Source organism: Camponotus floridanus, unplaced genomic scaffold, assembly GCF_003227725.1.
Source record: "Camponotus floridanus strain SB8 unplaced genomic scaffold, Cflo_v7.5 scaffold1, whole genome shotgun sequence".
Taxonomy (NCBI): domain Eukaryota; kingdom Metazoa; phylum Arthropoda; class Insecta; order Hymenoptera; family Formicidae; genus Camponotus; species Camponotus floridanus.
In genome coordinates, this window is record NW_020229214.1 from 5,480,609 (window position 1) to 5,493,790 (window position 13,182).

Below are 13,182 nucleotides of genomic sequence, written 5' to 3' on the forward strand. Positions count from 1 at the left end.
TACTTACAAAGATCTGAAATAATGTCCGCAATTTTCTAGTGCTTCTTAAGATCGAGTAAATGGAAAATGACGGCTTTTTCAACGCAATTGATAGACGTCTAATTCCTGAATTTTAATAATATTATAAAGGAAAAATTGTTCTCGTAGTAGAGAAAATTGGCATTTATTATATTGCAATACAAGTATGTATTTTAAATATTTAGATAGCCAACTGTCTATAAAATTGCTGTTTTGTTGCCAAGAATTGTTGACAACAGGTAATACAACATTGTTAGCAATCTGATAGCAATATATAATTAATCATAATAATTAATCAAAATAATTAATTAATTACGCTTGATTTTTTGGATAATTTATTAAATCAATATTTTGAATAAAAATCGTCAAATATTCCTAAAAATATTTCTTACATTACATAATTTTATATTTGTACGCAATATAAAAATATACATTTATTTTTATTGACGCTTTTATTAAAATATAGATAAAAATGTTGATATATATATATATATATATATATATATATATATATATATATATGCAATAGATACAAGAATTAACTTGAGGCATTGCCAGCAGGTGGCGCAATTATCGCGTGAAGTCAGGCACGAGTCATGCGGTATAACGCTACATTCACGCGGCTTTGCCGCTGACAGTTCCCATGACAGTACAGGTGCGGGCGGTGGGCTAGTGGTCGGTTACGTTTTCCACAAATAGGATAGTGTTTTCTCGACGCAAATCGGTCGAGCAAGTGATGGCGGCTCTCAAACGAATCACCAGCCTAACCCGGGCGCTGGCGACGGCGACGTCCACGTCGCGACCCTGTTTTCATCGCGCCGCGAAAAAAACCTACTTCACCTACGTGAATGAACCATCCATGCCGATCCCCGGCAAGCAGCCTTGTTGGTTGAAGACCGCCGACGAGGCTATCGAACAGGCCGAACTCGACTCAGGTAATCGATGACGGTCTGTTTGGTCAAATAAAGCGATGCGATGATATTTCACGGATTTACAGAGTTTCACGGCTGATTCCATCAATTTTAATTTAATATTATGCCACTTTCACTCTGTCAATACCATAGGTGAGATTATAACATGAATATAACACGAAAAAAGAAAGAGAAAATCGCTGAATCAGATATGCACAGCACGAATTGTTGATGCAATTAGATCTTGATCATAGGTCTACGTGACGTACGATTTTTAATAGATTTGTGTCATCATTTCGTTATGAGACTGGAAATTTTTCAATCTAGGAATTATTTGAAAATGTAATTTTGCGGATATTTTACAATATTTATGATATTTATAATCTTTATGATATTTACACTATTGTCATATTTCACTTATTTCGTCTATTGTTCCAATAAGATTTACTTTGCATAACGCTTGAGTTACATGTTGTTTAGCATTATATCTTTTTTTTCATAAATATTCATAATGAAATAACCTCTGGGGACCCTGGAGACTATTAATGTAAATGCCAGAACAGTTATGCAGATAACGTTATCAGTTGATCATCTATTTGCAAGAGCGATTTCTATTAAATTGCACTTCCTCCTAATCAAGCTGCTTATATCATCAATGTATGCGATGAGGTACTGCGGAATTTTTTATATATATTCTAGTTTTTGTAAGCATTTATACAAATTCTTGTTTTTGATTCGGAGATTTGGATGCAAATTTTAAGCAAACATTTTATAGCTTTTTATATAGAATAATTTTTTGGCTACAAATATGCGTAAAATTATGTAGACGTAATACAATTTTTATATTTATAATTATATTTACATTTTTTACATAAAAAACAAAATGTTTAAATCTTAAAATAGACGAATAATCGAATGAATTTGTGCGTTTAGCGCAAAATTTAGCTCAAGATGCTCTTATTACTTCGCTTTCATTGTGGCTGATCGATTTATATTTGGCCAACTTTCGCATCGCGTCAAGACCTCACTTGTGAAATAATTGATTGCTAGTACCAACCAGGAATATGCATATATTTATAATAAAATCGCTTTGAATTCGCGGTATTTTTCACAATTCTCTTATTGAATTATTCATAAATAAACATGTCGATAAATACGCTCAATGTTAACGATGTTATTTTTCGCGTGCATCGATATTTTGCAATATGTTTGAAAAACGATGTGGAATTTGGTAATAAACATTTTTTTTTAAATAGCATGCAAAATGATGTTTCATGTGCTTCAAATTAGTATTTGTTGCGAATTAAAATTTATGTCGCCGTTTATATTATGTGTATTATGTATAACGTATGCTTTAAAAAGATTTTATTTAATAAGTTTTTAAATTTAATAATTTAAAATCAAATTTAAAAAAATTATTTCTTAAGAGCACTACGATAAAATTTCAGAATTGTATATTTTAGATATCATTCAATATATAAATATTAAGGACATTTAATTGATAATAAAAATTAATAAGATATATTTAGAAAAATTAAAATTTTTTCAAGGATAATTAAACCTTAAGAAAATTTAATAGCCTCAAAAATATAAAATATCATTTACCAATTTTTTCTAATTTATTTTAAATTGATTTGCCATATCGAATATCTCAACATTTTTTCCTTTTTCGATTAACAAATTGAAGTAGAAATTTACTTGCATTATACAAGTATATGATATATTATATTTACACAATTACTTAATAAGATCGAAAAGATCGATTCGATACATACATCGTTTTATAATGCTGTTTTATTCATTATAAGAAATATGAGAGTCAATAAAACACTTGTTTTGCTGATAAAAGAAGCCTATAATTGACTGACGTTTTTGTTGTTAATGATATGTGATTAAGTGCAAAATGTGTCTTATATTTTTTTATACGCATTATAAAAAAAAACATAGAAAAATAAATTTATATAAATCAATATGTAGCTTAAAATTTATTTATATGTAACCTAATTTTTATAGAAAGAAATTCTTAAAAAAACTTATATAAATGCAAGCTATGTAAAATTAATTCATTATTCATCCATGACACCGGTTGTCGTCCTTCTGGCATATGGTGCTTTGTGGAATGATGTAAAATGTCCTTGTCATTCTTAATGTCTCGTCTAATGATTCCCGTAAAGTTAAATAAGCTTTCTAATCTTATCTTTGAAATTGCCTTACCATACTTCTCATTACTAAATTTATAAGTGTGTTCCTCGTTTCGCTTGAGCAATTTTATAATACGCTTTTTAGATAGGACTGATAAAAAAAATTCACAGTTGTGCAGATGATATCAAACGAGCAGATAACTAACATTGACCTCGATACGTGAATCTACAAACATATATATACATATACGTATCATAAAATCTAGCTCTCGTTTAAATATAGTCCACCACTATTAACAACTAAAAATTTGCCAACACACTAAATTAGATTTAGGATGAAGATTTTTTTATGTAAATATTTTTCTTGCGTTAAATTCTTTTCTGATATTGACGCTTGCAGTATTTTATATAAAAAAATTGTATATGTACTTTTTATACGAATTAATTTGTTATTTTTATATTCAATTTTTGAATTTTTTTTATGACGCTCTTAATAAATTCGTGTATTATTTTGTAGTTACAATGTATGTGTTATTTTGTAGTTACAATGTATTGTATAGTATGGATATGAGAGATGTAATATCATATGACGATCACATAACATATTGTATGTAACGATCACGTTTCGTCAATAAGATAAATCGCAGACTAAAAATATCTTCTATTACACGGGATAATACAAAAAAAAAAATATATATATATATAATGTTCGCGCTTACAATAATTTCTATATATTATTCTAGATTTTAAAAATGCCATTTTAGAAATTATATATGGCGTTTTTTAAACTATTTCTTTAGTCATATTATGCGAATTGAAAGAGCAATTACTATTAAAGTTAGAATTATAGTTATAAAATGAATAATATAAAAATCGCTATTTTAGAACATTTATTTGATCATGGTAATAATTATTGTACGTTTATGTTTATATATGTCTTCATTTGATAATAATAATGTAATAATGTAGTAATATTTATGTTCCTCGTGCCTAATAAGAATTCTTTAGAATAAGATTTCTTTTTGTTTAATAAGATAAAATGCATACGATAAGAGCAGCATTCGCTAATTAAAATTGATTAAATAGATGTATTTTCTCGCATATAGATAACTCTAACACTTCGTAATTGCTGCCTATAAAATTTTTTGGAATTTTATTTTAAGCTAGATAAAAATGTATTAAACAAAAATGCATTTTCTGGCCTAAAATAAAATTTAGATATGATAAGTGAATGAGATAAATATTATCGAGATACAAATTTCTTAATATTTACATAAGATATCATTGTGATAAGTCATGTAAATATTAGGCAACGTTTTCTGCAATATGTTATTGTCATGTTCTACAAAGTACAAAGTACAAAGTTTTCTTTTATGAATTATGTATTAGGTTCTTATCAGCACAGTAAAAAAAATAATTTCTTGGTTCTTGACTTTTGTAATTGCATATCATTACATGTATAAATAATATCCGAATAATAATATAGTCACAAACATAATACAAACGTAAATATAATAATATTTTGAATAAAATTAATTATTCGTCATATGATTTATCGCAAAGATGTAATTGAAAAGACGTTATTGTTATTGCTATATATAAATCGCAATAGCATTAAAATTATGTTAAATTATAGTAAAAATAAACAATTTAACTCATCTTTTCTTATATAAATGTCACAAGAAAAGACTGATAAAAAATTTATTCTTGGAATAGGAATGAGAAAAAACTTTTCTTCAGAAGGTTTAAACCTAACGTATGCAAATAGATTACAAAATTTTTTTATTCTGTTTAATTTTAATATTAATTTATCTCGAATAATTCTTTTTTAATCTTCGATTTATTATATATTTGCAGATCAGCTGGTGTATGTCCAGGGTGCTGCAGCGACACCCGTTGAATCATTAAGAGCGATGACCGACTACGGGGTACGATGTGATGTGAGGAATGTCCGTTTATATCACATGCATCTCGAAGGAGCGGCTCCGTTCGCTAAACCAGAATATGCAAGTACGTTACGGTGTACATACGTCGACGTAATTTTCTCTTTCAAAATATCTGAATAACAACTCGTCATATGTTGCATATTGTTCTCGCGCTCTTTTGCGCCGCATGACTCGCTTCCAACTTTGTCTCTATTTTAAGAATCTATTTTACATAATTTGTTCTCTATAGAAAATTATAATTATTGTATTTAAATTATTTGTCTTTTAGTTGTAAAAGTTTTTAATTATATTTTAACAAAAGTTTAATTTGCGAGATACGTGTTAAAAAAATTGCATTTTTTCTAAAAAAATTAGTTAAAATTAATTATGAAAGAAAATCCAAGAAAAGCTGATATTATTTGTTTTTTTCACAAATGTGTATATCTTATAATATGTTTGCATATTCAGAACATTTCAGATCTATCAGCTTGTTCATTGGCGGTAATGTACGAGCCGCGGTGAATGCAGGCACCGCCGACTGCATTCCTATTTTCCTGCACGAAATCCCGCGTCTCTTCAAAGAAGGTTACCTGAAGCCCCATATTTCGCTCATCCACGTTTCTCCGCCAGACGAGAAGGGTTACTGCTCTCTTGGTACCAGCATAGATTCTGTTCGGTCCGCCGTGAGTCATTCCAAATGTATCGTAGGTAAATCTCGGAAACCTCGCGAATACTTCGCTTTTCTTCATATAAAGGCAGAATTTAAAGAGAGAATAATTTTTTGCAGCTTTAGTCAATAAGTATATGCCTAGGACTTTTGGTGATGCTATTATTCACGAAAGCCATTTGGACTTTGCTGTGGAACATCATCAACCATTACCGGTTCATCCGGTGACGACACCGAGTAAGGCTGAACAGCAGATCGGCAAGTATATCGCTGAGAACCTGGTAGTGGATGGTGCCACATTACAACTGGGTATTGGCAGTATACCCGACGCTGTACTATCATTGTTGGCCAATCATAAAGATCTGGGAATTCACAGCGAGATGTTCAGTGATGGCGTAGTGGACCTCGTGAACAAAGGCTGTATCACAAATAATCAAAAGACGATGCATCGGGGCCGGATTGTCGGTTCGTTTTGTGTGGGCTCGGAAAAACTTTACGATTTCATGCACAATAATCCTTTCATAGGTCAGTTTGCGTCCGCATTTATCATGTCTTTGAAATTATTATTGAAATTCATATCAGTAATCTTAACTTTCTTCTTTAATGACTTATTTTTTACTTGTTTTTAACAGAAATGTTGGTCGTGGATTATGTTAATGATCCTAGAATAGTTGCCCAACAACCAAAAATGACGGCCATCAACTCGTGTATCGAAGTGGACATTACCGGTCAGATCTGCTCGGACAGTATTGGTACGAAAATGTATTCCGGTTTCGGTGGACAACTGGATTTCATTACGGGTGCTGCGATGAGCGAGGATCGACAAGGAAAGCCGATTATAGCTCTTAAGTCGGTCACCTCTAAAGGTCAGAGCAAGATACAACCAGTTTTAACATCAGGTAAGTAGATAAATATCCAAATGATTTCTGTTATTCATAATTCCATGAGTTCCACAATTGAACGATTGATGCAATAAAAATGTAATTGTATAAAGTGAAATGATGCCATTATAATCGGATTTTATTATATGGCAACTTTTGAAGTTATTGCTTAATAAGTATATTATGCTGAAATATACACAAGAAGTCTATAATGTAGATCGTTATAATAGTATATTAGTGATTTAACATATTATAAAACTTAGTAAGCTTTTTAATTTAAACATGAATTCGTATCAAATGAGATTTTGGATTAATTCGTTTGTGTAGTGATCCAATACGTTCGCTATATTATTTTACATTATATTAACAGGTGCTGGAGTAGTTACTAACAGAGCGGTGGCGCGATATGTCGTGACCGAACATGGCATCGCCAGTTTGTTTGGCAAAAGTCTTCAGCAACGAGCGTACGAATTAATCCAAGTGGCTCATCCAGATCATAGAGAAGCGCTCGAGAAGTCGGCATTTGAACGTTTGAAAATGATGCCTGCGCCATAAAATAAAGCAGAAAATAAAGCAGAAAAATCATATTCAATAGCATTTTACAATGGGTCGTTTGCGTGTTCTAGTCACGTGTACAATGACCAACAGTCGAAGAGTCACGTAGTGTCTTCTTCTTATACGATATATGCGCTCTCTTACCAGAAGACAATTCGTCGGCCTCTTCCTAAAATAAAAGAAATGGAGAATAATGTGCTAATTAACTAGATTGAGAATTTAAGATGCTAAATTGTAACATTACGTATATATAAGAAGAATTCATAATGCGATCGGTTGCATTCGTATACATAAATATTAATTAAGTCATACACATATATTTTATATTACCAGAGAGAAAAAAACACGCGCTTTAGACAAATAAAAAATAGCATTACGTAGTGCCATTATGAAATGTGTAAGCATTTTTTATATTAAATCTATCAATGTTTCTTTGTATAATTTCCCGTATTTTACTATTGTAACGACGAGTTCTTGAAATACGAATATGCATAAAAATATATAGATATAAAATAAGAACTGATACTGTTGATATTTCATTGTGCACGATATCTTCGATATATTTTCTTTCTTTTAAAAGAAATAGTTAGAGTGTACTTGTATTTATATATTTATATTTTTGAAATATATTCGAATTATGAATATATTACAAAAATTCAAATCGATAGTACATCCGCCAATTTATATAAATATTATCTCGAAAAATCGAACGCTGCCAAATTAGATGTTCAAATGTATGGAGTGTGGAGATGGTAACCGATTCGTATCGTTTGACGTATACGGTCAACGAGATCTCTTTTTTTTTATTATGTGTCACGTAAATTTTTATACGATCATTATACATTTATTGCCGTATCATCAATAAAAGCTTGTCAAATTTGGTGTTGTCAGTTTCGGAACAATGAAAAAATGTTCCGAAGTCTGAGATTAGTCTTCGGCAAAATTCAACAAAATACGACAAAACCTTTCCATTTATGCGGACAGCGATACTTGCAAAGTTTGAGGGAACCCTCTCAACCGTTAAAACGATGTCCAAAATGGGTTTGCGTGGAAGATGCGGTAAAAATCATAAATTCAGGTATTTATTACAGCTCTATTATAGTTTAATAGACCGATATTTAAACTCTCTGTACTTTCTATTGAAAAAATATAATTGGTTCATAAATTTTTTAATCAATTCAACTTAATTAAGAAAAAAAGAATATATAATGTTTTTAACTTAACTCAATTTTTTTCTTATTTTCTAATATGTGAATAAATAATAGCTTAAAATATTTTTCTAAAGATATCGCACCTGTAATATATATATATATATATATATATATATGAGAAAATTTCAAAAAGCAAAATAATTTTTTCATTAAATACTTAACGAATATAAATCATTATTATGAATGTACATATTACTGCAAAGATTCTCTTTACAAATCATCTCTCTTTCCAGAACATTTGGTTTTCATACAAGGTGGTGCGGCCACGCCGACGGAGCTCGTGCGTGCCATGACCGAGCACGGGGTATGTAACAATTTGCGGGGTGTCAGGTTGTTGCATATGAGCCTCGAGGGAGATACACCGTTCGCCAACCCCGAATTTGAGAGTACGGTATTCGTATAATAGCCGTAATCTCCATTTCACGATATCTGATGATGGAAAATAATATCCTACGACGATGTTACATTAAAGAGCACTTCAGGTCCATCAGCCTGTATGTGGGTACTAATCTCAGGGAGGCGGTGAACGAGGGGCGGGCGGATTGTATCCCGGTATTTTTACACGAAGTGCCGAGGCTGTTTTATGAGAAGAGAATCGTGCCGGACATCGCGCTGATCCATGTGAGCATGCCGGACGCACGTGGATTCTGTTCACTCGGCGTCAGCGCGGATTGCACCCGCGCCGCGATTTGCACCGCCAAAGTTCTCATCGGTATCGAATCATTTATCATATAATAACGATAATTAAGATATAGATAGATGACGATATTAAAATAACAAGATGAATACTTTCCTGACACATCTATCGGTCAGCGATAATTTTAAAAGTGTCATTTAATAAAATAATTTCTTACATATATAATCGTAAAACTGCAATATTAAATTATTAAAAGGATGTTTTTCCTTTTCCAGCGCAAGTAAACGAGCACATGCCAAGATCCTTCGGCGACACAGTGATCCACTCGAGCCATTTTGACTGGGCAGTGAGATATGATTGTCCTTTAGCTTGCGTGGTCTGTCCACCGCCGAATGATCTCGAGGTCGAAATTGGCAAAATCATCGCGCAGCGTTTGATCGAGGATGGAGCGACGTTGCAGCTCGGCATCGGTAATATTCCCGACGCCGTGCTCTGCGCCCTAGTCAATCACAAGGATTTAGGAATACACTCGGAAATTCTTTGCGATGCGATGGTTGATCTTGTCGAGCACGGCAACATTACAAACAAGTGTAAGATCAAGCATAGAGGACGTATGGTTGGTTCTTTCGGAATTGGCTCAAAACGATTATACGACTTTTTGCACAACAATCCGTTTATCGGTAATTATGACAATAGGCTTATCTTGATTGAAAGGAGACGTTCCTGCATTATTTTGTAATTGTAATTGTATCATCTCGTCGCTAGAGATGTTAGCGCTCAATTATGTGAACGATCCCCGAGTGATTTCGATGCAGCCAAAGATGACGGCTATTAACTCTTGCATCGAGATGGACCTTACTGGCCAGGTGTGTTCGGACAGTTTAGGCTGTAAGATGTATTCCGGTTTCGGCGGCCAGTTGGATTTTCTTCGAGGCGCGGCGATTAGTCAGGACGGTCGTGGAAAGGCCATCATCGCGTTTCCCTCAGTTACCAGCACAGGAGAGAGTAAAATACAACCAGTGCTTAAACTCGGTACGGTCGAGATTAGATTAAAACTATCGTTGCGAATAAATTTTATCTTAGTAATACAATTTAGTAACATAATTTAATCAATTATTAATTGATAAAATTATTTAATTATTTGATAAATAATTATTATAATAATTATAATAATAAATAAATTTTATCAGTTTATTGATAAATAATTATTTATCAATAAATCGATAAAATTTATTTATTTGTTTGATAAAATTTTGATATGTCGTCGAATCTATTACAGGAGCCGGAGTGGTGGTTACAAGAGCTCACACACATTACATAGTCACGGAACATGGAGTGGCCGATCTTTTCGGTAAAACCTTACGACAAAGGGCGAATGCATTGATTCAAATTGCGCATCCCGATCATAGAGAATGCCTCGAAAAGGCTGCGTTTGATCGTTTGAAATCTAATCCAACAAAATATCTGTAACGTTTGTGATATGTAAATATATTTGAATTATGTGATAGCTTAAATCTATTGTATTAAATTCATACATAAGAAAAGTAGAAAGCATGTATTTTAATTTAAGTTGAAAATTAATTATATATAAATATTCCGCGTCCAAAAATTAAAGATAAATACATATATTAATTTTTTTCAATATTAGATTGTTTAAATGAATCAAATGAATTAAAATAATAAATTACTTTTGAAACGTAACAAGCATCCTAAATTAAATAAGTTTATGAAGAAATAATGAATATATTTTGATGAGAAAACTTTTATTGTATTATAAATTAATAAGTCTTATTCTTTGTGATGTATTTTTGTCAAAAGTTCTTTAAAAATATACATATATTACAGCACAAAAATATTTGTTACTTCTTATATGTTATATGACTATAACTTTGTTACATGACTGATACTATATCAATCTTGATAATTTAAATACTTTATTTATAAAGTATTTAATTTATAAAAAATAAATAAAGTAAAACATATCTTATCTATAAGAAATAAGTAAAACATGTTAGAAGTCTATACCTTCCGGCAGAGTTCCCTCTTTTCTTCTCTTCTCGACATTTTCGTAATACTCCGAGAAATCTACGTAAGGCTTGATTCTGGCGTTTCGTTCCGTTATTCTGGCACCAGGCGGATACATGTCCGATGTCGTTGATGTTTCAGTCGTTGATGAGTCAAAGTTTTCGTCGGTGATGCCAGTGCTGGTACTCGAGAGATCTTCGTCTGGTATACTGATCGGCGCGGTCTGCACCACGGGATTGAATCTAACAGATTGACCAGTGGGACTCTTTAGGGCGTGCGACAGTGGGAAGTTGAAATTTCGCACCAGAAGAGTAATGTCGTCGCGTTTACTGGTGATCATGGTGTTTTGCGTGTTGCTCATATTCACATCATGGTGAATTCTCACAACCTTATCGACGACCGCTTGAGCGACGCCGGTTAAAGTTGATTGTACTCGAAACTAAGGCAAGCAAAGAGAAGTGACATTGTACATGGAAACTTCTTAATCTAACATTATTTAAGTCAAAGTATATTACCTGTTCGACGGCTATCAAAGCTAATTCCTTATTGACTTGATCGGTACCGGTCGCTTCCTCCAATGACTTGTATAAGCCGCGTGACATGAGCAATAGAAATCTACAAGAATCGTCCAGTTCGATACTACCATGAATCTCTGGTTCGGCGATGATCGGTTCCGCTATGGAAGCTGCTAACTCCTCAAATTCTCTGTATCCTCCCTTGACAAGGTAGTTGCCAAGACAGCGCGTATTTTCCTGATTTCCAAGATGAGAACCTGAGATATTCTTATTTATTGGAATATCTTTTTAACATAAATAACATAAATAACATAAATAAATGCTAGCAAATGAGATATACCTTGTCTGATTGATTCGACATCCAAGCCTAGTTGAGATAATCGTAAAAGCTCATCTTCGTTCCTCAAGTCATGATCTACGCTTAATTGTACGACTCGTAAAACTTGATTGCTGTCTGTTTTGCACAACAGTGCTCTACTATCGCCAACATTCGCAACGTACAATTTTCCTCTATAAACCAAGGCAACTACAGCACTGGTCCCAGCTGATAATTCGCAATTTAGTGCATTTAGCTTGTTAACCTGAAAAAAAATATATATATACATTTGAAAAAAAAGGAAAATATAGTTCTATAATTTTATATATTTTGCAACTAACTAGATCTGGAAATTTTTGATAAGTCTCATAAGAGTTCAGTCCATCGGGTAGATCAAATTGTAGACTAGCCCGTTCTGCTAATAAATCACCAATTGATTCCAGATACCCTTTTTCAACTGCTATGAAAGCCTGTCTGCAAAATAAACACCTTGCATGCAGATAATTTATAACTTTATATACATATATATAAATAAAACTGTAATATGTTTAGAATTTTTGCATAATTAATGTATTTAAATTGTTTCAGTATAAAATATGCATAAAATTTGCATGAAATTTGCTTTTTGTATGATATATTACATTGGTAGGATTCTTACCGAAGAACTTCCTTCACTTCCTCATCACTTGATTTGCCGTTCAATTGTCCGAGCAGAATTTCTGCAGCCACTCTTTGCATAGCAAAATTGGCTGCCTTAGTGCCTTCGTGACCATCAAATACTGCATAAAGAAATGTGGAGTCATCATATCTGCAATGAAAGCTACGATCCTCAAATGGATGCTCTTCTTGTCGATATCCACTTTCTCGATAGATTTGATTAGTAGAAAAACCTACTCCTGAAATATCATTGAATTTTAATAACTTTTATATATTAGACTATATATTTATGTCATTATACTTTAATATATATTCATCAAATTATAATAAATTTTCAATGTTGTAAAGTGTCAAATATAAAAAAATTTATTATTGAAAGATTTATTTATTTTTGAAAGATTTATTTATTGTTGTAATTTAATCAATTAAAAAATATATTCCTTATTACATATATATATAAATATTTTTTTTCAAAAAATTAATTCTGTCGATAATGTTAATGTTTCTAAATATTGATTCTAGATCATCAAAATAATGAACTATAAAAATGTACCGGATTGTTTGCAGACGGGCAAATCATCCGTCCAGTTATACTGACTATCTTGAAAGAGCATCGGAGCTGGTCGTTCTGCTCCCACAGACATTATTTCTTCCCACTTCGATTAGTAATCAATGAAACTTGATAAACAACTATTTTGCATCATCTTGGAAACATCGAACGAA

General features: G+C 32.0%; 3 protein-coding genes across 3 annotated transcripts; 2 read left to right on the top strand and 1 right to left on the bottom strand.

The window, feature by feature from the left end:
- Positions 1-625: 625 nt before the first annotated feature.
- Positions 626-7,607, top strand: LOC105254538 (4-hydroxybutyrate coenzyme A transferase). The gene is made up of 6 exons (XM_011263290.3): positions 626-953; positions 4,928-5,080; positions 5,464-5,703; positions 5,783-6,187; positions 6,295-6,561; positions 6,914-7,607. Exons 1-6 carry the CDS (start codon positions 755-757, stop codon positions 7,096-7,098), a joined length of 1,449 nt encoding a protein of 482 aa, XP_011261592.1. The 5' UTR covers positions 626-754; the 3' UTR covers positions 7,099-7,607.
- A 132-nt stretch (positions 7,608-7,739) lies between these two features.
- On the top strand, positions 7,740-10,544 carry LOC105254541 (4-hydroxybutyrate coenzyme A transferase). Its single transcript, XM_011263294.3, has 6 exons — positions 7,740-8,176; positions 8,543-8,695; positions 8,782-9,021; positions 9,222-9,626; positions 9,712-9,978; positions 10,226-10,544. Exons 1-6 carry the CDS (start codon positions 8,008-8,010, stop codon positions 10,414-10,416), a joined length of 1,425 nt encoding a protein of 474 aa, XP_011261596.2. The 5' UTR covers positions 7,740-8,007; the 3' UTR covers positions 10,417-10,544.
- Positions 10,225-13,178, bottom strand: LOC105254540 (TGF-beta-activated kinase 1 and MAP3K7-binding protein 1). Its single transcript, XM_011263292.2, has 7 exons — positions 13,013-13,178; positions 12,461-12,698; positions 12,144-12,276; positions 11,827-12,067; positions 11,487-11,743; positions 10,972-11,410; positions 10,225-10,410 (listed from the first exon to the last, which is right to left on the bottom strand). Exons 1-7 carry the CDS (start codon positions 13,101-13,103, stop codon positions 10,394-10,396), a joined length of 1,416 nt encoding a protein of 471 aa, XP_011261594.1. The 5' UTR covers positions 13,104-13,178; the 3' UTR covers positions 10,225-10,393.
- Between the last annotated feature and the right edge of the window lie 4 nt (positions 13,179-13,182).

Bases quoted from the DNA above. Each gene is read 5' to 3' on its own strand.
- LOC105254540 (XM_011263292.2), bottom strand. From the start codon at position 13,103: ATGTCTGTGGGAGCAGAACGACCAGCTCCGATGCTCTTTCAAGATAGT. The intron at 12,699-13,012 runs GTACATTTTTAT...ATGATATTTCAG, and splicing joins GCCCGTCTGCAAACAATCCG to GAGTAGGTTTTTCTACTAAT. The intron at 11,744-11,826 runs GTATATCTCATT...AGAATATCTCAG, and splicing joins TGTCGAATCAATCAGACAAG to GTTCTCATCTTGGAAATCAG.
- LOC105254541 (XM_011263294.3), top strand. From the start codon at position 8,008: ATGTTCCGAAGTCTGAGATTAGTCTTCGGCAAAATTCAACAAAATACG. The intron at 8,696-8,781 runs GTACGGTATTCG...GTTACATTAAAG, and splicing joins CGCCAACCCCGAATTTGAGA to AGCACTTCAGGTCCATCAGC. The intron at 9,979-10,225 runs GTACGGTCGAGA...AATCTATTACAG, and splicing joins ACAACCAGTGCTTAAACTCG to GAGCCGGAGTGGTGGTTACA.
- LOC105254538 (XM_011263290.3), top strand. From the start codon at position 755: ATGGCGGCTCTCAAACGAATCACCAGCCTAACCCGGGCGCTGGCGACG. The intron at 5,081-5,463 runs GTACGTTACGGT...TTGCATATTCAG, and splicing joins CGCTAAACCAGAATATGCAA to AACATTTCAGATCTATCAGC. The intron at 5,704-5,782 runs GTAAATCTCGGA...AATTTTTTGCAG, and splicing joins TCATTCCAAATGTATCGTAG to CTTTAGTCAATAAGTATATG.